This window comes from Mirounga angustirostris, unplaced genomic scaffold (genome assembly GCF_029215605.1).
Source record: "Mirounga angustirostris isolate CCGP_5_RB_7025 unplaced genomic scaffold, mMirAng1.0.hap1 SCAF_5, whole genome shotgun sequence".
In the NCBI taxonomy this organism is placed as follows: domain Eukaryota; kingdom Metazoa; phylum Chordata; class Mammalia; order Carnivora; family Phocidae; genus Mirounga; species Mirounga angustirostris.
The window spans coordinates 107,350,482-107,377,210 of NW_026991713.1; the positions used below are offsets into that span (position 1 = coordinate 107,350,482).

At 37.1% G+C, this 26,729-nt stretch overlaps 1 protein-coding gene across 23 annotated transcripts in view; it reads left to right on the forward strand.

Moving 5' to 3' along the window:
• PARD3 (par-3 family cell polarity regulator) overlaps window positions 1-26,729 on the forward strand; it is a 665,712-nt gene that overhangs the window by 430,224 nt on the left and 208,759 nt on the right. For 9 of the 23 annotated variants that reach the window (XR_010411651.1, XM_045874201.3, XM_045874191.3 and 6 more), the window contains 5 exons: window positions 5,463-5,622; window positions 12,008-12,197; window positions 17,232-17,383; window positions 18,439-18,483; window positions 23,348-23,575. Coding sequence is in view for 22 of the 23 variants with exons in the window: in XM_045874201.3 (XP_045730157.1) it covers window positions 5,463-5,622; window positions 12,008-12,197; window positions 17,232-17,383; window positions 18,439-18,483; window positions 23,348-23,575 (775 nt within the window). In the remaining variant the exon portion in view is untranslated. The remainder of the gene's footprint in view (window positions 1-5,462; window positions 5,623-12,007; window positions 12,198-17,231; window positions 17,384-18,438; window positions 18,484-23,347; window positions 23,576-26,729) is intronic. The other 14 variants (XM_045874205.3, XM_045874202.3, XM_045874203.3 and 11 more) reach the window with 7 other exon arrangements.

Sequence of the window (26,729 nt, forward strand, 5' to 3'; positions counted from 1 at the left end):
AGGCTTTATACTTTTACTTCAAAATCGGTTCCTCCCTGAGTACTTCATCCACCCTGGTCTTGCCCCATCCCCCCCCAACCCCTACCGCTACTCCGTGGTTGTAGAAGCTGGAGACGGACTCTGGACCTTTCAAATGCCTTCCCTGTTTCAGTAACCTCTGCCTCCAGACTCTGTCTCTCCTCGAGCCACCTTTCTCCAGCCCCGCTGCTGTCGCCCCACCTCAGGCCCCATTGTCCCACGGGGCTCGCTGCTGCAGTCCGTTCTCCACACTGCAGGCAGGCAGGTTTTTCCACAGAACGCATTGCTCCTGTCACTCCCGGCTGAAATCCCTTCAGGAGGTTTCCATCCCCTCCAGGACAGGTGCCAGTCTCCATCCCATGGCCCCCCGGGACATGCAGAAACCGGCGTCTGTGCCCCTCCAGTGCGTCCCTGTGCGGCGGGCGTGGGCTCCTCGGCACGGCTTGCAATTTCTCAGGCACTCGGTTCTGTCTCGCCCGGGTTTGCCCCATGAGCCCTCTCTGCTCCTTGTCCTCACAAGGACAGCTTTTAGATTTTAGTTTCTCTCACCAGAGTATTCCGTAGTCGGAGTACTTACCTTCATCTAGCAGCAATTACCCTGTCATGTTTCCTTTCGGGTTTTCTTTCGTAGGAACTGTAAATTCTGAGATGGCTGGGACCTTGTCCATCTGCCATGTCCCTACTTCTCCATCTCTTGATGTCCAACCCAGAGCTAACACCTAAGCACGAACGGAATGACAAGGGAAACAATCCTGGGGAGGCTGGCGTTTTTAGAAGAAAAGATAACTTAGTTATATTAGAAACTGAAGTTCTAAAAAAAAAAAACAACACACACACACACACACACACAAACCAGGCATGGTAACCAAATTAATATTTTGGCAGGGATTCTAGATTTCCTTTGCTTTCCTTACATTTAATGTTCTTAAGTACATTTAAAAACTTCTCATCAACAATAATTGTTTCTTTAGAAGAAAAAAAAAAAGAAATGGCTTCCCCTTGTTTCCTGATTGATGGATTAACTTTTTTGGAGAAAAGCTTCTTCTTCCTTTTTTTTTTTAAGATTTTTATTTATTCATCAGAGAGAGAGAGAGAAGCAGAGGCAGAGGGAGAAACAGGCTCCCCGTTGAGCAGAGAGCCCAGTGCGGGACTCGATCCCAGGACCCTGGGATCATGACCTGAGCCAAAGGCAGATGCTTAACCATCTGAGCCACTCAGACGCCCATTGGAGGAAAAACTTCTTAAATCTTTTCCATTGGATAGAATACATAAAGCAAGAGGCAGAAACGTTGGTTATCATCACAAAGGACACATTTGTTGAGGACTTTGAAGGATAGTAGAGGGAAACGGGAGTAAATACTTGACATCGTTCTTTGAGGATTGAAAATAACCTGTGTTTGACAATTATGCTGATTGTGGATGTTCCAAGGAAATTAATGTTTGTAGAAATTACTGCGGTTTAACATAGCTTGCGGTCATCTAATTGTATCTGTGTTAGAAATTATTTCATATGAAGCCTCGTCTTAGTACCAGTAGAGAATGTGACCAGGTGAGCCTTGTCTTAGACCCCATACTGAAGGATGTAGTCAGCAGGGACTACTTTAAAATGAGTTCTCTCTGTAGGTTTAATCCTCTTAGAATTAGAAAGCTATATTAGAATAGGAAGGGGCCTAAGGTATCATTTATGATTCTCTTCACTTCATGTATTAAGAAATAAATGCAGAGAGGTCAAATGATTTGCTTAATGGCTGCAAGGCCAAGGTAGTGGCAAAGTAATTTAGAAACAGGTGCCCATTCCTCTTACACAATGTGAGTGGGCCTTAATTGACTGTGATTGTGTTGTTCAGGCAATTTGTATTCTGGTTGTGTTAGGAAGTAGCATACAATAAAAGCATGGGTTTTAGCATCAGACAGTTACATTTTGGGTCTGCCACTTACAGATAGAATGACTTGGGGAGGTTCCAGTACCTCTCTGATCTTTGCTGTAGCCCACGGTGGGTGGGGGGTGGGTGGGGGGGTATGGAAAGGAGATGAAGTGTTGTTCTACATGACAACAGAACCTGAAACTGGACCTTAAAGCTACGACCACTCTTCTCCAAGACTCAAGCCTGTCTTTTTATTCATTGTTTTGTGTTTACCTGTCCTTTGGATGTTAGTACTTTCCACAATATATCATTGTAATCTAGGCCACATACTGTGCTGTGCCCTCAGCTTTAGACCTGCTTCCACGTGGCCTAGTGTGTATAAGATCTCCAAACCATTTTGAGGAAAATCTGAGTTATTCACTTGGAAATTAATTTATTCATCCATTTATTCACCTAGTATCTGCTCTGTGCCAGGCATTGGGGATAAAATAGAATAAGCCCAAAAATCCTGAAATGTCGAATAATAAGATTGTGCCCTTTACTAACTGGAACCCAGTCTTTAATTTGCTGCCCAGATCAGGGCCTTATCTATGCCAGGTTTTCAATGCTTATGGTCGAGATGGTGGGATACAATTTCTCTGTGTGAAAGACATCATTTGACCCACTCATGCTTACCTACAATGACATGAGAATTTGCTAAACCCTGCAGAAAAGATATTAGTTTTTTAAAAGAAGCCAAGATTTTAGCTTTTCCTAAGAAAAGTAGTCCAAGTATATAATGGAAAGCATATTCATTGGACAATATCCAATTTTTGTTGTTATATATCATTTGTTATTTTCTGATTATAAAAGCAACATATCATTTGAATATCTTTTCTAAGTGTGGACTACATTTACATTGTTTTTCAGTATTGGGGTAATTCCCAATTTTATACCTTTGTAAATAATGTTATGATAAATATTGATTCACATGTATCTTTATTATTTGTGTAGCTTATTATTTTGTGAGGGCAGTGACCACAAAGTGAAATAAATGGCCGGGTCAAGGAGTATAAGATGTTTTTGGACCTGTGATATACATTTCTGTATTACTTTAGAAAAGACTGTATCCCTTTACACTGCTACCCAATAGGAGTTATCTTGCTGCAACCGAGAGCTAAGTTTTCTCTAATAGGTGAAAAGGCTTTCCTATTTTTCCAGAGGTGGAGCTGAGGGGGCTGAGCACAACTACTCCTACCTGGAACTGAATAAGTTAGATTGAAGAACATTTTTGCACCTTAAACAACAAGCCACAAAGTGAAAATTGTAGTTCTTTTATTTTAGTTTCTTCTAATTAAGTTTAATTTGAAGAAGGTTTTTATGTAAGGAGACTTACAGGGCCTGGGACTAACCTAGGTTGCAGACCACCCTGGGCCTCTCTTCTACCCCCTTGCTCTGACTCTCCCCTGTGCCGCCGTAGTACCCCCGTGGTGTGTTTCTCCTTCCTAAACTCCTTTTCTTGCAACGACAACAAAAAAATCATCAAAAGATTTAAAACAAAACTGTGTACCCCATCAGGTTTTTTTTTTTTTAAAAGAAATTAAAAGGCATTGTATCTTCTGTTAAATATTTATGTAGTAGGCTGCTGATGTCTTCATTTAAATCTGTCTTTTGAGATGTAAATTAGACATGGTTAGGGAGGTAGAGGAGGTGTAGACTCTTTCCCATGAAAATGTTCAATTGTGAGGTTCTTTCTGAACAGGCACCTTACTGTTTTTTGTTTTTTTTTTTTTTTTCTCTAGAAAGCCTGCATTGCTTTTTTAAAATGGAATTTTTATTTGATTTTCTAAAATTCTAAAATAGCCTTTTAGATTATTTAGGGATTTCTCATGAATAGCTTTGTAAGGATTTTATCATCTAGAAAATTTCAGTTATCTAGTTCAATTAAATGTATCTGTTAAGCAAATGTGAGGATACGTTGTTTGTCTTAGAAAGTAAATTGTACAGCAAGCAGGTCTCATATAGAGATTTGGATCGCAAGTCTCTTCAGTGTATGTGCTCATTTAAAATTTTCAGACATACTTGTTCTTAAAGGCATAGGGTATTGCTTTAGTTTGTTTTTGTTTTTACCTCCCCAAAGTACTTTGGAATTGAGGCATAGTATTCTTTCAGAAAATGTTTTTATTTTTTTACATCAGAGACCTTGAATATTTAATTTACTTTTCTGTGAAGCTGTCAGTTGTAATCTGCAGTTAAAAAAAACAACTAATAAAACAAATCCTCATTTCACAATTTAAACCTTATTGAGTCTAATTCACTAGCGCTGCGAGTTTATTATTCTCCTGCAGTTTGACGTGCCTCCAATTGTAATTGTGTTGACCCTTCAATGCATTAAATCTCCCCAGTGCTTATCAAACTGGGAGAGATAAGTCTACAATTTGGAACTTCATTAAATATCTCATTTATATTAAACAGATGATAGCTTCTAACAGAAATAATAATTTGTTCCGATGAAGGAACTGCAACCGTTGTGGTTTCCTCTGTTTGGGATGTGTGGTCCTCTCTCTCACTTGGTGGTACTGTGCTGTACCCCTCTCCCCACCTCCCCCCAAGCCCTCTTTGTCTCTGGCTGCAAGCCAGCACCAGAGCGTCATAAGATATTAGTCCATGGGGTTAACCTCAGAGCCCACGTTTGGAGGATTGCTGTTAAGTGTGCTTTGTTCCCTCCTTGAAGCAGATTTGTTTCAAGACCTTATGAACATAGGTTCCTTATTCATATTATTTTTGTGCAGAATCTGACTTATGAGGCACAGCTGTTTGAAAGAATGCCACATACTGTTTTAATTCATGGTGATGGAAATTGACCTGTATTCTTTGCTTATTTATTAGATCATATATGTTTGTGACATATACATCTTTGCTTCATTAGAATATTTGGTCCCTACTTCTGTATTGTTTATGTACTATTAAAGTGGTTTTTTTCAGGTACCTCCCTATCTTATATTTAAGATTATAGTAAGAGAATAGAATGATTTCTTAACTAATTTCTAGCAGAAGAAATGTAGGCTCAGTGAATTGTTCGAGACACCTGAGCTCACAAGTAAAGATCTTTTAGAGTAGGTAGTAATTCTACCAGCACACATGGAGATGAGTGCTAATTGTTAGGTGTATTTACCTATTATAGATATAAAAAGTATAGCTTAGTTCCAGCTTCCATTCTGATAAAGCACACTTTGTGCAGAGCAACATCTCATAAAGAATTCTGAATTAAAGCATAACTTAAATTGACTTCAACAGATACTAACAGTCAAATTGAAAAAATAAGCAGCAAAATAAGTTTAAAAAAAAAAGCTTTTAATATACATATTTTTCCTCCAATGGTTGCAATCTGACAGAACTTCATGGGAGGCACAGTGTAAAGTGGCAGAGAAAGTTGGTCATTAGGCAGAGCTGTCATCACAAATTATTTTGGTACAGGGTGAAAAGTTCTAGTTCATTTGGTACCCAGTTGGATGCAGGCCTTGGGCAAGTTGTTATAATTCCCCCATGCTGCTAATGGGCCTCCAGTACTGATTTTCCCTTGCCCCCTTTTCTCTGTAGCTGAAGTCACCTGGGAGCCCCTCTGGACCTGAGCTGCCCATTGAAACAGTATTGGATGATCGAGAACGAAGAATCTCCCATTCCCTCTACAGTGGGATTGAGGGGCTTGATGAATCCCCCACGAGAAATGCTGCCCTCAGCAGGATAATGGGTGAGTCAGGTAAAACTCTGTTTATCACATCTTATTTTTATGCTTTCCTGGTTCACTGGGAGGTTATTAATGTAATATTAATGTAAGGGAGGCCTGTGTTTTCAAGAGGAAAAAGAGCAGGTTCATTACAATCATCCAGGAAGTGTTAATAATGAAGAGACTGAATCAATACATTGATTTTGTTAAGTGAATTTTAGATCCTATAACATGTTGGGGGGGGTAGAAAAGGAAGGGGTCACATGGAAATATGTTCAGCGATCAAGATATATTTAGCTTGTTTGAGAGTAGAAGTGAAGCCATGTTTTAGGAAAGTCAGAATTTAGTGGTTTATGATGAGGAGGATTCAAAGTCACGTATCTTTCACGGCAGCACCTTTTTTACAGGGAGAGGAACAGATGCAGCTGTACATGTTCGTATGTAGATGAAATATTCACATTTATTTGGCTTGTATTTAATAGAATGTTACCGTTTTTAAGTTGCATCTCTACTTTTTCAAAGCCCTGATTTTAAAGTCCGGAAGCTAGTGTTTTGCATCCTTTGTTTGGATTCGGCACCATACTGTCTGCTCAGCCCCCAGTGGGTACTGAGGTTATTAACACTTGCTCGGCAGAAGTGCAGCTTTCTCCTAACAGATCCAGTTAATAAAGACTTGCTTTGCCACAGGAATGGGTGGATTTACTGAGTTGCTCATCTTGGGATTAACTTGCGAGAGTTTTCAAATTTAAAACATAAGCAGCTGTTTCGATTAAAATAGCACCTGACATAAAACAGTTTTATTGCTGGTGTGTTTTGCAAGGCTCGAAAATAAAACCCTAAATTTAACGCCATTTTGAAACCTTTAATGAAGATTTAATACAATTCAAGTTTCCATTATGAAGCTTCTTTGGAACAAGAATTTATTTCATTCGCCAGTGGACATTTATGGAAAGCCTACCATTGACAAGACGTTTGTGTACACACTTTTGCTGTAGATACAAAAATGAGTGAGACACAATCTCTGCCTACAGGGAACTCTCTCCTGGGCATGACAGGAAAAACACATAAACATGACTAGTAGAATTTTCTGGTCTTCCTTTGGTCCTTCTAGCTTTCTAGTTCGGAGAAGATGCTAAATTCTCAATTCCTTATTTTGTTGCACATAGGACTTAGACCTGCCAGCCCTCTGGTTTTACTTTGTCAGTGGTTTTCTTTTTTGCCTGCTTGGCATAAATGGAAGTAGGGGAAGGATGCTAAAACCACTGTGCACCTGTCAGATGCCACACAGTGCACAGAGATCACCACACTAATCTTTGCTTCTTAATGATCATTCTCTTCACTGCCGTTGCATTTTCCATACTTTCTTGGTTTTGGTGTAAAACTTTATCTTTGTTAAATACTTTTTTCATTAATGAAAATTCAGACCCCTTGAGAGAGAAAGAGCGTGCATGTGTCCCTGGATCTGTGTGCATACAAAGTGATATGCTGTAATTTCCCCTTTATTATAGGAACATAGGACTTGCCATACTGAATCAGACCATTGGTCCACCAGTTCCTGTAACCTGCGTCCTGCCTCCAATCCCTGATGCTTCAGAGGAAGGCTGAAAAACTAAATCTAAAAAACCAAAAAACCCCAAAATTCACCTAGTGACCTTTTGAAGTGCTGTATATAATGGGTTGAGGACTCCTTCATTTTCTTCATAGTCTGTTACCCTGATTTTGTTAGCTGTGGCTTCGTTAGTCCACTTCCATTTGCATTACTGTTGTTTTCCCTTCCCTCCTCTAGCGATGTGATGGACTTTTAAGGCTCCAGATGCTTTCCCCTGGGCAGCAGCTTCCCTCCCAGCTGTGTGCTTTGTGATGTACTGTGCATGCCCTTTTGGGTTGGGGGTGAAAGACTCTTTACCCTTTTTTGGTAGGCCAAGTTAATGTTGAACGATTTGGGTATTTTCTTAACATAGTTTTTTACATATTCTACTGGAAACTAGGGATCCTTTATAGTTTTACCCTGAGAATTGCATATGCTTAACCTGATCTGTCTTGAGTTTTACAAATTTGAGAACTCAGTCTTCATCAGTCCGTATTCCATTATCAGTGGCCCTAAGAAACAAATGGTTTGCTAGGTCAGTTCCCACGTAAAGTTAGAAATTCTGCAAAGGATGTTAGCTTAAAACAAAATACAGGGTACCAAATATAAGATAGTAGAGCACTGAATTTCTGTTAACCTAAATCAGTAGCACTAGTATTTATTGATTTGCACAGTATCTAGGTACATTGAAATCTCTCAGGTAGATCTTGTTTGGTTGCTGATTGTCTTCTATATATTTAGAATAACCCTTACGTAGACACTAGTGGAGGTGATGGTATTTACTTTATGATCTGCTCTGATTCAAATAGAGCTTTGTATTGAAATTACAGTTGATTACTTTAAGAAATGACTAGTTGTATGCAAACAGGATGAATTTTCACCTAGAAAAACCCTCATGTGAGACTCTAGACCAAAAGGAGCTTTGAGGCTTTCTAGCTCATTTCTATGGGAACATATCTCAGGAGAGAAGCTTCTAAAAGAATAAATCAAAAAAGGAAGAGATGTAAGACTTGGCAGGATGTCAGGGGTCATTAGCCGCACTCTCCCACTCGACAGATAAAGGAACATTGTCACAAGATCCCATGGTGATTTTTTGTTTTATGTTGTTTTTGGATATTTCTTGTTTCTAAAAGTAGCCCTCTCTAGGGCATAGTGAGACCACACAATAAGGATTAGTGACGTCCATTCTTTATTAAGATCAGTTTATCCATATCTTTAAGCAAAAGGCATTAGACAGTCAACAGAATTTGTTCCGTTGTGGCGGCCACTGTGTTCTAAAAATCAAAAAAGCTCATCTCTGAAAACAGTCTTAGAAATCATCTACTCCAGCTGAATTATCTTCTGTTCAGAGAAGTTAGGGACCAGAGAAATTCCAGTGACAAGTCCGGAAGCCACATTCTGTGTTCCTCGACCAGTTAGGATGTGTATTTTCCCGAGTCATGAGTCCCACATTACTTCAACCTGGATCGATATCCCTAGTTTTTGGTCGGGTCATCCAGAGTTGTGACCAAGACAAGATTTCTCCAGATGTCTTCTGTATGGGTCTACCTGCCACTAATCATGGATTTTAATCCTGGATATTCATCAAAAAGAAATCTCTAGAGAGCCTACCTAGGATGCTTCATGTTAAAAGACTTAAAAAAAATATCTTCTAAATTGCTGGACTGTCTTAACTATAATAATCATAAAACAATAATAGGCATGGTTAATTTAACCAACACGTTCACTGAAATACATCACAAGTTGACATTTGGGAACATGAAACCTTAATTTTTTTTTTTCCAAATTTTAATCTGAAGAAATTTTCTGTTTAAAGCAAGACCAAAATCTGGTGTACTCGTTTTAGAGATTAACCTCAGTAGTTTTTATATTCATGCATTTGTGGTGAGTTTAAAAAATAATTATGCTCAGCATATTTTTATCTTGTTAGAAATTCAACATTGAGAAATGGAACATTAATGTCATTTTTATTGTGAGTCAAATCACTGGAAAAGTTTTCATCTGTTTCTAGTGTCATGAATGGTATTGCCTTTTATGTAAATGTACCAATGAATAAATGTTTAGTAAACAATCATTTCGTATCTCATTGTTTCACTCTTCTGTAAGATACTGACTGGTTTAAATTTTAGTTTGTAGTTTGTCGGTTAACTAGTTGAAGAAGGAGAAATATTTATCCATCAAAAAACCGATCAAAGGCTTCTCAGGTCACCCTTGGAAGGTTTCACGTATGTGATGTACCAGGTTATCATTAAGAGGTATTGTCTAGGTGGAGTTTGGTAGAACATGGAGTGAGATAATTTAGTTGTCCATTGTTCCCAATATATTCCTGCATCCAGATTCAAAAACTGTAATTCTTGGCGAGTATGTCAAGAAGTTGGGAAGCTGATGAAAAACGTGAATTCTCAAATCTTTTGAAATATTAGCCCCTAGAATCATTTGTGAGAGGAAAAAGCTAAATTGTTTTCTTATTATTAGGAAAATTTCTTAGCATTTATGTATAAAATTTTGGATCACTTAAGGTACAATATTTCTATTCAACACAGCATATTATAAAAAAAGGATTGTCATATGAAGAACCATTCAGTGTTCCATATTGCTTATTAGGCTGTCTCTCAGAATATATTGTGTAAACCCAAGAGTTTTAGTTTTTGTGTTTAAAAGCGAGTACACAATAATTATATTGTAATTTTTCCTTCCAGTAAATTTTGCCTTTGTGAGGACTTGGCATTTAATGCTATGACACGTGCCTTGTCAGTGGTGAGCTGTCAGGGATAACTCTGGTTTTGTCATTCTGTACACTTTTTGGGCAAAAAAGTATGTCTTGAGAAGGAAATACTTCTTTTGGTGATAGTGCTAGGATGTCCAACCTTATTTATGAATGGTAATTTTTTAGATTTCTGTCTTTCTCTACTGAAGTCCTAAACTCAAGTAGTAGTAAATAAATAATTTGAATTCAGGAGAGGGAAACAATTAAGTTAAATTTGATTTGCTTTATAATCATGAGCATTTATAAAAAGTTTCTAGTTTTCACAGTTTATCAAAATGAATGCATTTCAAATCAAAATAGAGTGTTTTTCTTGATAAAATCTGTGTTAATGTTTCAGTGAACATACAGTATTTCTATAATAAAGTAGTTGGTGCTAAATAATCAACGCATTTGAAACGTCTAGCATGTCTTCTTTTGTGGGTTGTCCTGAGAGGATACGGATCAACTTAATTTTTGTCCCTTTGTTGAGTGTCTAGAATAATATGTATTTTAAAAATCCTTCAAGCCTATATATGCCATCCCATAATTGCCAGAATCATGTTAAAACAAAAAGTCCTCACTTGCACATTCTTATGAATGTTTATTTTAAAAATTAGATCTTAAGCCTGATGTTAAAATGTTAAAATCTCTCCACATGTTGCTGTGGTGCTATTTTAAAAAGTGGTTTATAATAAAGGGAAAGAGCACCCTGTGTAAAGTGTAAAATGGTGCTAGGATGGGGAAAGGACAGCGATCCGTTTTATTTGGGTTGGAGCCAGTAGAGCTGGCTTACCAGATTTGAATGTTGGACTTAAAATGAGACTTCTCCCATCCCACTGCAAGGTGATGGGGAAATTGTCAATTCTTGCTCTGTTGGGAGAGCCAGCAGGGGGCCTCCTTCATACCCTGATGTGTGTTTCTGTGAGTATGGACTCTCTTGATGTATCCACTTGGACCAAAGCCTTGTCCAGTGAGGTCTTACTCAGAAGTATAGCACAAGATTTGAGGAGGAAGCCAGAAGAAGTATGGATGTTTTTGGGAGGAAGGTGGCATCATTTGGACCGCAGCTTTACCTTTAAGGGTTCAGGGCTTAAATCGTAATTTTGTCCCAAGAAATATAAACGTCTGTCATGCTGATCCATGCACCTGAGCAGATTTCCCCAAAAGAAACTCGTCAGTATAGACAGTTGTGAGTCTTTCCTTACCAAGAACATTATATCCGAATGGAATAAATAAAAATGTGCAGACCCCACTGTCTTAGCCTGAAAATCTCTGGACAGTTAGATCCTATCTTTTTAAGATCACTCCTACCATCTCCCCATGAGGCCTCGATTCTGCATGTACTCATCTTTGAAGTGTCACCTGAATGTACTGGGAGCGTTTCTCCATCATGAATTTAATGATGTTGTTGCCATTGTGTAAAACCAATGTCATCATTTCTCCTAGCAGAAAAGATCATATTCATCATTCAAAGCCCAACTATGAGGTTAACTTTGGTGAGGATCCCTGGTGTCCTCTGCCTCCAGCCACCCAGGTGAAGGCCACAGTCTTTTTAGCATGTCCTTCACACCATCAGTCAATTATCAGTGTTTGTATGTCTCTCTGTTTCTCTAGGGTGTGAGCTGTTTGGGGGCAGAGATTTAAGTCTTTCTTACATCCTTGCTATGCGGTATATGCCCAGCAAATGAGTATGTGAATGATTGATATAAGTCTGCAGGGCTTCCCTATAAATTTCCTGGTAAAATTTTCCAAAGGACTTTCACAACTTAGAATCTGTGTAGCATTTTCACTTTATAAGATGTTCAGGAGATCATCTGTGGCTTTAGGAAACCTGAATCCAGTGAAATTGAACACTGTGCTGAGAGCTACAGAGCCGTCGAGTCAGAGAAGGGAACAGACTCAAGGCCTCCACCGGCCATTTATTTGTGAAAAAATAAATTTCCTTCATTCTATTTTGTTCCACCAGGTTGAGCAGATGTTTGGAAATTTAGACTTTTTCTAATGTTGTAATGTATTGCCATTCGTACGCATAGCCCTTAGATCGATATCTAGAATTTCTCTTCCTTTTTTTTCCCACCGGCCAGGTAAATACCAGCTGTCCCCCACGGTGAACATGCCCCAAGATGACACTGTCATTATAGAAGATGACAGGCTGCCGGTGCTCCCTCCACATCTCTCTGACCAGTCATCTTCCAGCTCCCACGATGATGTGGGCTTCGTGACAACGGATGCTGGCACATGGGCAAAGTCTGCAATCAGTGATTCAGCAGACTGGTAAGATCGCACTCCAGGCTTGGGAACCATTACTTAATTGCAATCACCTTCATTTTATGCTGAAATGGTCTATCATTAAGCACAGTTAATCAGTTTTGTTTTATGGCCGTGTTCTGTTTTCATGGTCTTAATACTCTTAATTATCACTCTTTTAATAAAAGATTCCCCTCCACCCCATAAACTTGCCCCGTTGTTTTAGCGTGTCCAGGGCTGTACTTATTAACTAAGCCAAGTCTACAACAGAACTACCACTCACCAAAAAAGACCTACTCATTTGTGAAGTTCCGCTGTTGGTTATTTTAGATCTGTTTTAATTTGATGAATTGTTCTTTTTATTAAATCAGTTCTAAGCAAATCTCTGAGGTGACTGAAAGTTTGTAACAATTAGATGACTTTGGTCAAATTAATAGGTGCTATGCTCTGGGAGTGGGAGGAGGCTTTTTAAAGGTTTGCTTGGTTTTTTTTTTAGAGTGCTGTAACCCTGCCATTTTAAGTGCTTCCCGCTTGCTTCTAACATTGTGACTTTTGAGGCAGCCTAATGCTGTTTCTTTCTCCAGAATCTTCCAAAACAGAAGAAAGCATTTGATATTATTGAGCCAATGCGTGGTCCATGGGTGTGGATGTGTGCCTTAATTTGCATGCCTTGTAATTATGCACATCCATAAGCCAAAAGGCAAGTCCCTCCCAGGGATGACCTTGTGAGGTTGTAGTGATAATTAACATAAGCCACGTGAAGCATTATATCAGAATTTTCTTATTGCCCTTTCTCTGGGGGTGTTCCATGAATACATCAACAAAATGGTATTTAAATGTTACAGCACTGTTCCTTCACCACCTACCCATTTCTCTTTTCTACTCTTACCCAGACTTGTGTCAAAAATTGGTATTAGACCAGAGGAGTCTGGAGGCCCATCATTGATTTGTGTTAACATTTTAGTGGTGATCTTAGCAAAGTCGCCCTCTCCCCAACCCTCCTCCCCAGCTCCTTACAAAACCACACAAACATCTAGCACTGTACCTGGGAATTCTGCAGATCTCTTGGAATAGTCTCACCTGTTAATCTGGATCCTTGAAAAGTCTGTCTCTGTCTTGTCTTTCTTTCTTTTTTAAAAAAATTCTTACTGAAACCACAGGATTTAAAAAAGAGCTACACTCCAGCCTGCATGATAATAGCATATCTGTGAATGAGGTTTTTGGCTCAACATAGAAGGGGAAACTATAATATAAAGTAAAATCCCATTTGAAATCCGCAGATGCTGCTCCATTCACTGCTGCAGTTTGTGTCTCTCTGAGTGAAAGCAACAACAGGGAAAGTAAGGATTAGATATTGGCAGTATTCAACTTTGGGACAAAAGCCATTGAATCTCCACCCTGATGAGGATTGTGAGGGTGGCCATGGGAATAGATCTGTTTGGGGCCTTCTGAAGCACTGTATTGGTGAAAATAAATAAGTAGCTAGCAGGAATAGATTGTGGCATTAATTTCCCTAAGGGCATTGATAAAATGGCGAGGACTTGCGTGATTTTGCCATGGGGAATGTGGAGCAAGGAAAAGAATATGAATGAAGGGTTATCCAAATAAGAAAGGCAGCTGTTGGGAATCACAGCAGGAAATGTGAGCTTTTCCAGCCTGAGAGTATCTCCCTAATCCTTGATGAAAATGTTATGAAAACAAAAGGGCAATAAGACAGGATTAATAACTGGAATTTTAATAACATTGGGGGTCAGGGTATGGTTACATCCTTTAAAGAATAAGCTGTCAGTTTTGCAATTGAACTTGCTAAGTATTCTAGTGTCCTGTTTACTGTGTCTGAAATTAGTTTAATGGGTGTGTTGATAGGGAAGAATTAATTATGTCATGGTTTAAGAATATTTAGTTACTTTAAGACTCTTATTAGCTCACAAACTCATTTGACATTTTAAATTGTGTATGTTCACAGTTCACTGCACAGTTGTGGAAGGTAAATATGTCATGGCTGAACTTTTGTTAACAAATAGAATATACTTTTTTCAATCTGGTAATTGATTTAGGGAACATTAGCAATGTTTTTAAGGAGAAACAAGGTAAAACAGCAGATTCTAATCTTAGTAGCAACATAATTCCAAAGATATGAGATTAGTGTAAAAGATATGCCAATGTGTGGTTTTCAGATAACATTGGCACCAACAATTTGCATTTCTTTGGAAAGGCTCTTATCAATAATTTCTATTAAAAATGTATTTCATGAGCAGAATGATTGACGAGATCAGCTTTTATTATTATTCTTATTGAAAATATATAATTTAGAGTTTGCTGTTGCATAATTGGGTCATAGTTCTTATCAAATGGGTTTTTAGTTTTCATTTCTAGGTCTGTCTTTTCCAATTGGGGTATATGTGGAAATTACAAGCATAATATAGTAAGCATAGTAGAATCTGAATACTACTACATAAAGAGGATATGCAAGCATATATAAATTTAAGAAATATGGGGGCAAAATTGGAGGGGGAGATGAACCATGAGAGACTATGGACTCTGAGAAACAAACTGAAGGTTCTAGAGGGGAGGGGGGTGGGGGGATGGGTTAGCCTGGTGATGGGTATTAAAGAGGGCACGTATTAAATGGAACACTGGGTGTTATATGCAAACAATGAATCCTGGAACACTACATCAAAAACTAATGATGTAATGTATGGTGATTAACATAACATAATAAAATTTAAAAAAATGCAAAAAAATTCAAGAAATAGGTATAAGCAGTATGCAATTATGTATATAATATAGGCTATAGTTATAAATACATACATGCATACTCATATACATATATACATGGTATGCAAGCATAGTAGTATGTGAAGGGGCCCTGAAGATTTCAAAAATGTATTCAAAGTTTTACAGAAAAAAATATGGTGTATTAAAAAATGAAAAGATTTAATATAGAATACAGAGAAAAGAACATTTATTAGGACATAACATAGAGTTTTACCAAATAAAGTTGTTCTTGCTCTGGGCTGAATTCCCAGTGCCCGTGGGATACAGTTTCTCTTTTCTCAGTACTGAGACCAGGACAAAGGGGAGGCAAGCTGGATGCCCAGGATACAAAATATAAGGAGGGAGTCATTCTCAGGTGTGCACCCTGAACTTGCATGACCGTGAGAGTGAGTGCTTCCTTAAATTTGGAGTCATGGGCACCTACCTTGTCTCACCTGTACTTGGTGAAAAAGATTGGGAAGGATTGTGCCGTTCCCCTGTGTGGTTTTTAAGGACCCTATTTCTGTTATCATAATTTGTATTATGTTGATTATTTGAGATAGACAATCTTTGTGGGGTGATAATAACTTACTTTGTATGGTGGTTTGCAGTTATAAAGGGCTTTCACATTATGTCCTTGAGTTCTCTTACTGGCCTTGTCAGACGGGGGAGGCTGCTATTCTGTTTATAGAGCATATTAATACACGTGCGCCCGACACATTTCAGGTCACTTAACCTGAGGGCGAAGCATTTCCCTTGATGTCTTTCTTTCTACAATTTTTGCTTTAGCTCTTCTCTCAGAGCCAGCTATCATTTCATGTACAGTAAACTGCAGCTACATTTTTGATGGATATCCAAACCAGATCACTCTCCTTTACCAGTATGGATGGTAATTGTCTACGGCCATAAAGAGTAGAGAAGTTTGCTTCCATTAGAAGCATAAGGAAGGCTATCATAAACTCAGCTGACGTGGTGGAAGCAGCCCCTCACCTTCTAGTATGTTTAGCTTGCTGTGGAGGCATTTTCTCCTACCTGGCCAGATAGGGAAGGTGGCTAGGTGCTGATACAGGAGAGCGATATATTTACTCAGTGTGCCCAGAACACAGAACGACCATTCTTACTGTATGAACTGTGCTCAGAACACTTAGTAGTACTTTTTAAAGTGTTCACAGATTTTTACAAATAGGAGTGATTCTATGTCATCCCTTGCCATGTCCACTTGGAAAACTCTTCCAGCTATATCCTGTTACCAATGATTTGCCATGGGCTTCATCATCTCTGCTTGAACTACTGTGTTGGTGTCACCGAAATGAAATGTTATCCGGGCTTAGTCGTGCTATTCCTGCCTCCCCCTGACACCGACATTCCCCCATCTCTGCATCCACAGCATCAGCTTGGTGCTTCTGGTGTAGTATTTTTTCTTAGGAGCTTGCAGAGAACAGAGATCTTTTTGTTTTTATTTTTTTAACTTTGGTCCCCAGCACAACACATTAATCAGAATAGGTTCTAATAAAGATGTGTTGAGTTGGTTTCTTCTCAGTTGAATACATATTGCTGAGAAACTATATTCTCATGAAACTACATGCCACAATGGTGTTTTTTCTTCTTTTCTGAAACACAGGATAAAGGATATATAAGAAGACCAGACATGTTCTTTTTTCAAACTTCTATTTGATTGCAATTCATATAGTCACTTGTTTGCTGCCAGTATTTATATTCATATATGAAAGTTTTCCTCAAATATGCAATCCTCCCAATGTCTAAAAGACATCAGCCTTATTTTTTTTTAAAAAGATTTTATTTTATTTATTTTAGATAGAGCCCATGTGAGTGGGGGGTAGGGGTGGGGGGGGCAGAGTAAGAAGGAGAAGCAGACTCCCTGCTGAGCACAGAGCCCGATGCAGGGCTTGATCTCATGACCGTGAGATCATGACCTGAGCCGAAACCAAGAGTCGGATGCCTAACTGCCTGAACCACCCCACCACCCCCATCAGCTTTATTTTTTATAATCACTTAGAAATAATGATGTATAGGAGAACAGTGAGGAAACAGAAGGGAATAGAGGAGGAGAGAACTCACACGGAGAAAGAATTACTCTAAATGTAGATTAATTTTGTATTTTCCCATCACTTCTTATTCAGCCACAGATTTTTTTTAATGGACTATATTTGTGTTAGTTTCAGCATTTCTGAGGAATACACATATGCATACCTTCATACACACAGGCATATATGATCTTTCCTAAAGTTGGATGTCCTCTATTTATAGTAAATATTTTTATGTTTATCTTTCTTTTCACAACAGCTCTTTGAGTCCAGATGTTGATCCAGTTCTTGCTTTTCAACGAGAAGGATTTGGACGCCAGAGTATGTCAGAAAAACGCACAAAGCAATTTTCAGATGCCAGTCAATTGGATTTCGTTAAAACGCGAAAATCAAAAAGCATGGATTTAGGTAGTGAGTACAATCTCCATGAATCTTTATCTAAATAAGGTTTAGATGCTTTCAGATTAAAATTGATAGTCCCAAACACATGTCTGTTTACTTTAAGCAATAGAGAAAATAAATGTGAAATGTGACAATTTGGCAAAAATTAGTTTTTCTTTGAGTTTGAGATAACCATATTTCTCATAAGTGGCATGTTTACATAATGTGCAGTATGTTAATATATATGTTTCCTGATGATAAAAGAAACAAACACATGCATATCATGCTATATTCCTGCATCTTTATTTGAAAAGATGAAATGTTTTAAATTTTGGCTGTTTAAAACCAATTTTTTGATATAGTATTTGGTTGGCTGTGGGATTCTTGAACTAGAAGGAGAAGTTTTGGAGAGAAACCATTATCTCAATCCATGTGTAGAATTTGGCTACTTCATGATATCTTTGTTTCTCTGCTATTCTTTAAGGTTTACTTAATAGAAACTCTTATGTGTTGATAATTAAGGCATGTAATTGAAGTAATAATTTGAGAGAATATTTGTTGTAGAAAGTATTTGGAAGCAAATGGGAGGAGAAAAATAATCATAGTTTTTCAAACACCAATCAGGTAGTGTCTCTTTTTAAATCAAAATCCACCAAAAAGCAAGCAAACAAAAAAGTAAAATAATTAATTATATCTATAAACTGATCAGATGATTTACAAAACCTTTGTTAATCAACTGTAACTTATTTATGCTGTTCTCTGGTGGCTGTTTGTACTTTAAGACTAAAAGTATTAATTTATCACATGCATAAAAGAAAAATTTGGCGATGCATTGCCTTGGCTAATTATGATATGCTAACTTAAAAATAACACACGTGTCTGTGAAATGAAATGACTGGCATTTTGCATGGAGACACTGCTTTTCCCCCCTTTTTTGATTATGAATGTTTGCTTGATGTTTCATATTATTTGCATGAAATATTACCTAAGAATGATCACCTAACTGAAAAGATCCGGGAATGGTTGAAGCATGTTGGGCTGTGGGAACTAACTGCGCTAACCAGTATACATTTACCTTTTAACAGTAGCTGACGAGACTAAACTCAATACAGTGGATGACCAGAAAGCAGGTAAGAATGGACAGTTAGACTGTTGCCATAGAAACCATGGTCCAAGGAGCTGATTATAGAGCTGCCAATCATATTGCATGTAAACATAAATATTCCAGTCTTGCATGGATGTTTTCATTGTAGGAAATCAAATTGTGCAAGAAAAGAAAAATTTTCTGTTAGAGGGAATTTATCAGTATAGTACATATTAAGTGCAGATATAACTTAGTGTTTCAAAAATGCTAAAACAATCTAGATTTTAATAGTATTTGTGTAGGAATGTTTTGTCGCAATTAAAAATCAAAGTCTTGAAAACAAGATCACTTCTAGTAGACTCTTAAGTGTCTAAGTCATTTATTAGATGCCTGGCTTGATGTCCAAACAATGATCCTCAAAGGGGTGATTTTGATTTGAAGGATAATAGCATAAATATAAATAGTTTTCGCTGAAGGACAGTGTTCACTGTTGCTCTCTTTAGTTGCTCAGAAAACTGTAGTTCTTCAGATGCAAGAATTAGCTCCTGGTTGTCTAACATTGACTTAGAGTGTATAATGTACACAGCCTCCTTGTCTTGACTTTGTGAACCTGTTTTAAAGTTTTATTTTTTTTAACTCAGTAACTTTAACTTACTTCTAAAATGCTGCCTAGATCATTATGTAGCATCAATAGATTATATTGAACTGGGTTTTCATTATGATAGAATTTACTTTTTATGTTATTTTATGAAAATAATCACAGGAAAGTCTTCATGTGTAATTAAAGTAATGTGCTTTGTACAATGGCACATTTATGATTTCTTATTATGAGTTTGGAATAGTGTTTTAATTATTCTAGATCCAGTATGATATAGTCACATCACTTAGCACTAATTAGCTTCAATTCACCTTTTTAACCTGCAGTAATCATTAGTTTTAGCCTGTGTATGTGTATCCATATACATACGTAAAGATTATTGTGGACATGGTTGGAGTTTTAACATTCTGTAGAGTAAAAGATAGATTGTAAAATTTACATCCAATAAATCGTAAGATTAACTGTAGTGGAAGGCAATTAACTATAGCTTCAGCCATTATTATGTTGTTATTTCTCTGATCAAACATGAAATTCACTGAAATTCTGAAACAGGGCTAAAGAAAAACTACTTGATAGTTCATATATGTAAATTAGTAATTAATTTTGGAGTTAATAGTATTCAATACTTTTAAAGAAGTAAGCCCTGTCCAAGTTAATGTTCATGAAAACCAACTCAAACGGCTCAGGTTAAAGAACATGATTTCATATACTATGCCAGTCAGGTAAAGTCAGGAAAATATTTAATTTGACCAACTCACTTTTACTAAAAGGAAAAGAGCTAATCTTAGTGCAATTAAAAAAATAATGATGATATTCAGAGTTTAATTGAACACATAAAATAACTTTGATGGAGAGAGGGCAGATTTTATAATCTAATTCAATCTTGTGTTTTTATTGTGTTTTAAAAAGTTGGATCCTAGATAAAAAAAAGAACTTTTTCCTTTTTTCTTTTATTTCCCCCACTATGTGCCATCGATCCTACCAAAGTAAACTAGAAAACCTTGGGACGCAAAATTATTACATAGACACCACAATACCTTCTTTTTTTTGGTCTATTGGTTTTAAAACTACATGAATAAAATGTCTAAACTAGATCCTTTCCACCCTGAAATATTGGACAGTGAACAGATTTTCAGTTATTTTTCTTTCTTCAGTTCACTTGAATTGCTAAGATGGTCATGAGTTTACAGTTCAGTCCAAAGGTTTTTGGTAGAGCCACAGCGGCATTTCAGCACAGATCATCTGTCTAGCCATAAGCCTTTCGTAATGAAAATTGAATTCCATTTCCCTTCGCCCTTGCAAAAGACATCCTCTACTTTTTTTCGGCAAGAGAGGTATTAGTAGGTAGTAGAAAAATAGGCCTAGGGAAAATAGTATGATTACAATTTTCCCCTTTATTTCTGGATTTAAGGATCCTCTTTGATATTTGGGGGTAAATTTTCTTTGTGAATGAAAAGAGAATAAGAAGAGAATTGGGTTTCTAACAGTTTGATCTTTGAATATAAAAAATAAGCAAAGTATCCTAATGACCTGATTTATAAAGAGCTTTAGAATATTATTTTAAAGTTAAAAGATGCTGATTTGTGTGTGTGTGTAAATAAGACTAATTTTTGCCCATACTTTGTTTAGAGAAAGGCATTTTAAATTTTCACCCCCTAGTAAATGCTAAGTTTATCATGTCAGGGTTCTCAGTAAACCCTCATTCAGGAATCTTAACATTTTTACTTAACAAAATCTTTGTTAAAGTTCCTTTGAAAAATATCATATTTAAATGTATCATATCCATGTTACAAATTAGAAGTCTCTTTCTGTAAAGGACCAGATGGTAAATAATGTAGGCCTTGTAGACCAAACAGTCCCTGTAACAATTAGTTCATTCTGATGTAGCATGAAAACAGCCATAGAATATATATGAACAAATGGACATTCCAGGTTAGGCCCATGGTTGGCTGATCCCTCTTATAGATTCACAAATTACAAATTTTGACTTTTTGTATGACTTTTTACTTTGAGGATTTTCAACCATACATAAGTATAGAGGCAATAATTCACTGATTTCCTATATACACAATACACACCATGGCCAAAATGTTACACTACAGTGTTATAATTTCAGAGAGAAGAGTAAATAGGTAAGTCTTAAGTTACGCTTACAAAATATCTATTGCTTATTAATATTTTCATCATTGTTTTTTCACCAGATTTGCCTTTGTTTATGTATTTTAGTACATACATATATATTTATGTGTATATAAATACTTATATGCATGTATATATAGACATACACTTATTTTGATATTCATGCTATTTCTGGATTTCATTATTAAAATGTTTAGTGCTGTGAGTATATTAAATCAAATCTCAGCTAACTTTTCATAAAGAAAATCTTAATATACCTAAGTGATGTTTTTATGAAAATCTTTACTGGAAGAATGAAATCTTTATTGGAGAAATATAGATAGATATGAATATACACACATATATACATATGCATGTCCTTTATGCTCCCAAAAAAGTGCCAAATATTTGCCTGATAAGTGTTTATAGAACCCAAATGCAGCTGGTAGGTTATGAAAATTGATATGCATGAGTTATTCAGAAAAAGATTTTCCCTTGCTAATTCTAGGAAATATAAAGTAAATGTCCCTGCCTACGAGTGATCTTTTCCTGTTCTCTTTGATTCCTTGATTTCTTAATTTTTGTTTAGTTCTGGAACAAAATTAATTTTCCTTCCTGTGACATGACTTTTATGAGTATTTAGAACATGAACTTGTCAAAAATGATAGTGCTATCAAGAGAAAAAGTAAGATTGATCATCCTAAAAAGAAACATTTCTTGGGAATTTTTGTCATAAAATAATCAAATATATACAATCCTGCACTGAGAAAGTTCAATAAATCATCTTCTAAGCACGATAATTGATGGATTATTATTTCTTTATTAGAATCATCTGTCTGCCTTTCTGCCTATGTTACGTTTTTGACATATTTATTCTAACTTAAAAACTGCTACCCCATTGTGAAAATTAGGTGAAAGATGTAATGTAAATGGATCTTAAAAAGATAATTCTTGTTTTGACTCTCAGTGTAACTTTTATTCTATTTTCTGCCCTGAGCCATGCAAAGCCCATGTCATAATTATTGCCTTTTAGGTAATAACATATCAAGGCTATGCCTTAATTATTGATTAACAAGTAGGCCGATGACCTCATGTACAGATAAACGACCTGCTCTCTTCTACCTTCCCATTTTTTTGTACCTGTCTTTTTCACAGTGGAAGTGACAAGCTAGTTCTAAAACCTGGGTTGCCCAGTGGTGGTACAGAGCTGGTCTTTGAGTCATCAAGAGACAAACTTCATCTACCTCTGAGTGCCAGGTCAGGCAGTGATGGATGAGGCTGTCTGCCTTGCTTAAAGAAATCCGTTTTGATCGCCTTCAAAAGCTTGGTACTACTGGTATTCTCTCAGGCCCCCTGCCCTATATCCTCCAGAAACAGCTAAATTGTTCATTCCCCCAACTCTCCCCTGCCATCCTACTGAAATTTTCTTTGTTAATTGTTAAGTTTTCTTCCTCCTGCTCATCACTTGTTCCTCAAGCAGCTATTACTCCCCAGCCTGGAGATAATACGTCCTCATGTTCAGCTCTTGAGTCTCTCCTCCTTTACTGCTCCCTGGTGAGAGCCCTTATGTAATTTGTTTCTATTCAAATCTTGCATTGCTCTTTTCGGAGAACATTAATGTTTCCCAGAATCCGGTTTCTGCCTGGTGCCAGGGTTCCCTAATTGTCTTGGTGACGAGTAGTCTTTTGTGCTCGTTTCACCTACTGAGCTGTGTGATGAGGAAGAGAATTCATGGAATTCATTGAGATGAAAGTTTAATTTCTGCTGTAAATAATTTGAAACTGTCAATAAATTATTTCAGTTAAGTTACAAAGCTTACTCTTGATTGCTTATCTTAGCCTTCACATCATCCCTACTTTTCAAATGAGCTTCTGGTTTATTCTGGTTCTTTTAGATTATTTACATACTTGGAGCAGATGATTTGACCAAAATTTTATCTCTTGAGCTAAAAGTGGAGACTAATAACTTACAGTTTTTCCTAATGAAAATAGAGAAAACAGACTAAATTTAATATATATTTGAGAAAAATTAAAATTAGTTACTATTACTTTATTTTTTAACATTTCCATCCACACTTTAAAACTCAGTGAGCAAATAATTTATGTCCCTGATGTTTTCCACAGTCCATAGGTATTCAGGTATATCATTTTCACCACTAATTCTAACTAACATTTCATTTTTGTTAATGTTCAAGGTTCCCCCAGCAGAGATGTAGGACCTTCCCTGGGTCTGAAGAAGTCAAGCTCATTAGAGAGTCTGCAGACGGCAGTTGCTGAGGTGACTTTGAATGGGGATATTCCTTTCCATCGCCCACGGCCGCGGATAATCAGAGGAAGGGGATGCAATGAGAGCTTCAGAGCTGCCATCGACAAGTCTTATGATAAACCTGCGGTAGATGATGATGATGAAGGCATGGAGACGTGTAAGTTTATAATGTCTGAAAGAACAGAAATTACGAACAGCTCTGTGGAGCAGCAGGTCTTCAAATATGTTCTAGGGAACTCCAAGGGTTCCCATTATCCTTCAGAGGGATCATTGAGGTCTAAACTTTTCATAATAATAAGAAGTTATTTATCTTTGTACCCTTTCTCTCACAAGTACAAAGTTGGGTTTTCTAGAGACAACAGGTCATTTGATATTGTAATAGATTGAATGCAGAACAGATAGAAGAATCTGCCTTTTCAGCCAGATAATGAAGAGATTTGCTAAAATGTAAAACAGTGCCATTGTTTGCACTTATTGTTTTTGGAAAATACAATTATTGTTTTATAAAAAAACAATTTCTGTTAACATAAATTTTGTTTTTTATAAAGTAATTAATATTTTTAGATCTTCTCAGTTTCAATTCAGTAAGAGATAATCCACATAAAAATTATTTTGAGTCCTTAATAATTTTTAGGAATTTAAAGTTATCCCGAGATCAAAATGTTTGAAAACCACGGCTACAATGTGGTATCTCCAGTGAACATATGTAATGATCTATGCTTTTGAAAACATATTTTTGTTTCATTTTTATGAATTACTCTTGCTTTCCTTGATCTGAGCTAGCATATTTATATATGTGTACATTTCAAAATCGCAAAATACTTTTTTTTTTTTAAGATTTTCTTTATTTATTTGACACAGAGAGAGTGACAGAGAGAGTGCATAAGCAGGGGGAGTGGCAGGCAGGCAGAGGGAGAAGCAGGCTCTCTGCTGAGCAAGGAGCCCGATGCGGGACTCGATCCTAGGACTTGGGATCATGACCTGAGCCAAAGGCAGCTGCTTAACCGACTGAGCCACCCAGGCACCCTCAAAATCGCAAAATACTTTAAAGCAAAGATTATTGAAAGTCAAAGGTTAATATGAGTGAGCAGTATGTTTTCCATAGAATATTGAGAAAAAGGTAATATTTATAAATATGTTCAGATGTTACAGGGAGTTATCTTTATAGTTAAACACTCATGGCATAAAAATAGCCATTCCATTGGTTTTAAAAATCAGAAAAAAAAACAGGGGCGCCTGGGTGGCTCAGTCGTTAAGCGTCTGCCTTCGGCTCAGGTCATGATCCCAGGGTCCTGGGATCGAGCCCCACATCGGGCTCCCTGCTCAGCGGGAGGCCTGCTTCTCCCTCTCCCACTCCCTCTGCTTGTGTTCCCTCTCTTGCTGTGTCTCTCTCTGTCAAATAAATAAATAAAATCTTTAAAAAAAAAAAAAAGAAAAAAAAAAAAAAACAACATGTGCTATGGTGAGCGCTGTGAATTGTGTTAAGACTCTTGAAACACAGACCTGAACCTCTGAAACAAATAATATGTTATATGTTAAAAAAAAAAGAAGATAGCAGGAGGGGAAAAATGAAGGGGGGGAAATCGGAGGGGGAGACGAACCGTGAGAGACTGTGGACTCTGAGAAACAAACTGAGGGTTCCAGAGGGGAGGGGGGGAGGGGGATGGGTCAGCCTGGTGGTGGGTATTGAGGAGGGCCCATTCTGCATGGAGCACTGGGTGTTGTGCACAAACAATGAATCATGGAACACTACATCTAAAACTAATGATGGGTAATGTAGGGTGATTAACATAACATAATAAAATAAAAAAAAATTAATGAAATCCCACCACTGAAAGAGAACCACAGTTAGCATTTTGGTGTACTTTCTTGTCATCTTTCTTGCTTGTGTTTAATTTAATGAGATTGTATTTATATCTAATAAATGATGTACTTAAAAAAATTTTTTTTTAAAGAGAAAGAACTAAAGAGTCCTAATTGTAAAAGCTGTTGATTAGCTTCTGTTGTTCATAATTACTACTTTATATTTTAGTTTTTAAGTTCAAATGTGACTCTATGCATCTAACTGTTGTTAGAAAAGTTAGAGACACTACTGCTCAAAGTTCAGGCAGAGACCAGAGATAATTGAAGTGGATTGTAATTTACTTGCAATTTAACTTTTGGGTGAACTGCTACTAGCACAAATACCTAAGGAAGTGGTGGGGAAGAAAAGTTTTAGATAAAAATCACATTCGGAGGAGACTGAAAGTGATTATATAGTTTTTGCCTGTTGCACATGTAGTGTTTTTGGGAAGACGAATATCGCTGCCATAATGTAGCATGCAAAGCAAAACTTGGGGAGAGCACTGCTCTACCCCACCCCTGCCTTCCCAGCCCTTTACCTCATTCTCCATCTAAAGCTGGTTGGAGCTTTTTCACTCTAACCAGCCAGTGATTTCAAATGTATGCAACCTATTCTTGCCAGATGAAGAACATATTTCCTATTTTTGCTGCCAAGTCTGGGCTCCAAGATCCTGAGTCATATGCACTTTCAATGCTCTTGAGCTTTCCCCCACTGTATCAGTGGTTCCTTTCCAGTCTAACCAGTATCTCTTGTGCAGCCCTACTATGGTAGCATCTTGCTTCTGCCTGTCCTGGGTGTATATTTAATAAGACATGGTACTTTGGCCCCTATTAGTTCTTTTTTAAGCTTCTATAATTTATGATGCCTTGTTCTCGTTAAAATGTTATTTAAATTCACTCATAAAATGTAATTTTCTCACATATAACACTCATTTCAAATGCATCAGGGGATGGAATACATATAAATACAAGGCATGTTTTTAATTCTGATAGGGACAGCCTTCAGAGTTTCTTAGCGGTGTGGATAGACAACTAAATTTGTTCCTATATCAACTTAGTTTCCTTTTATAATTTGAAATAACTGGTTTAAGTACATTATGTTAAAACTTTTTCATTCAGCTGCCATTGAGACAAAAAATAAGCAATTAGACAAATTACATTTTGTAAACCAAAGGGGAAGTTCTGGACAAGAGATGGGAAAGGCTTATGACATGTGCATCTACAACCACAGAGTGCTATGTTTTCCAAAAGTCCTGATTTTATAATTTTTTCCCCCAGACCAGTCTCTTGAACTCAGGATACAAAAGGAAAAAAAAAAAAGGAAAACAGCTATTGTACATTTCACACTTTGGCAATCCGAGTTGTTGAGATTGCATTAGTGGAGTAGAGTGGGCACTGAAATGGGATCAGGCGACTCACATCCTAGTCCACATTCTTCTGATGAATTTGGGATTCTGACCAAGCTACCT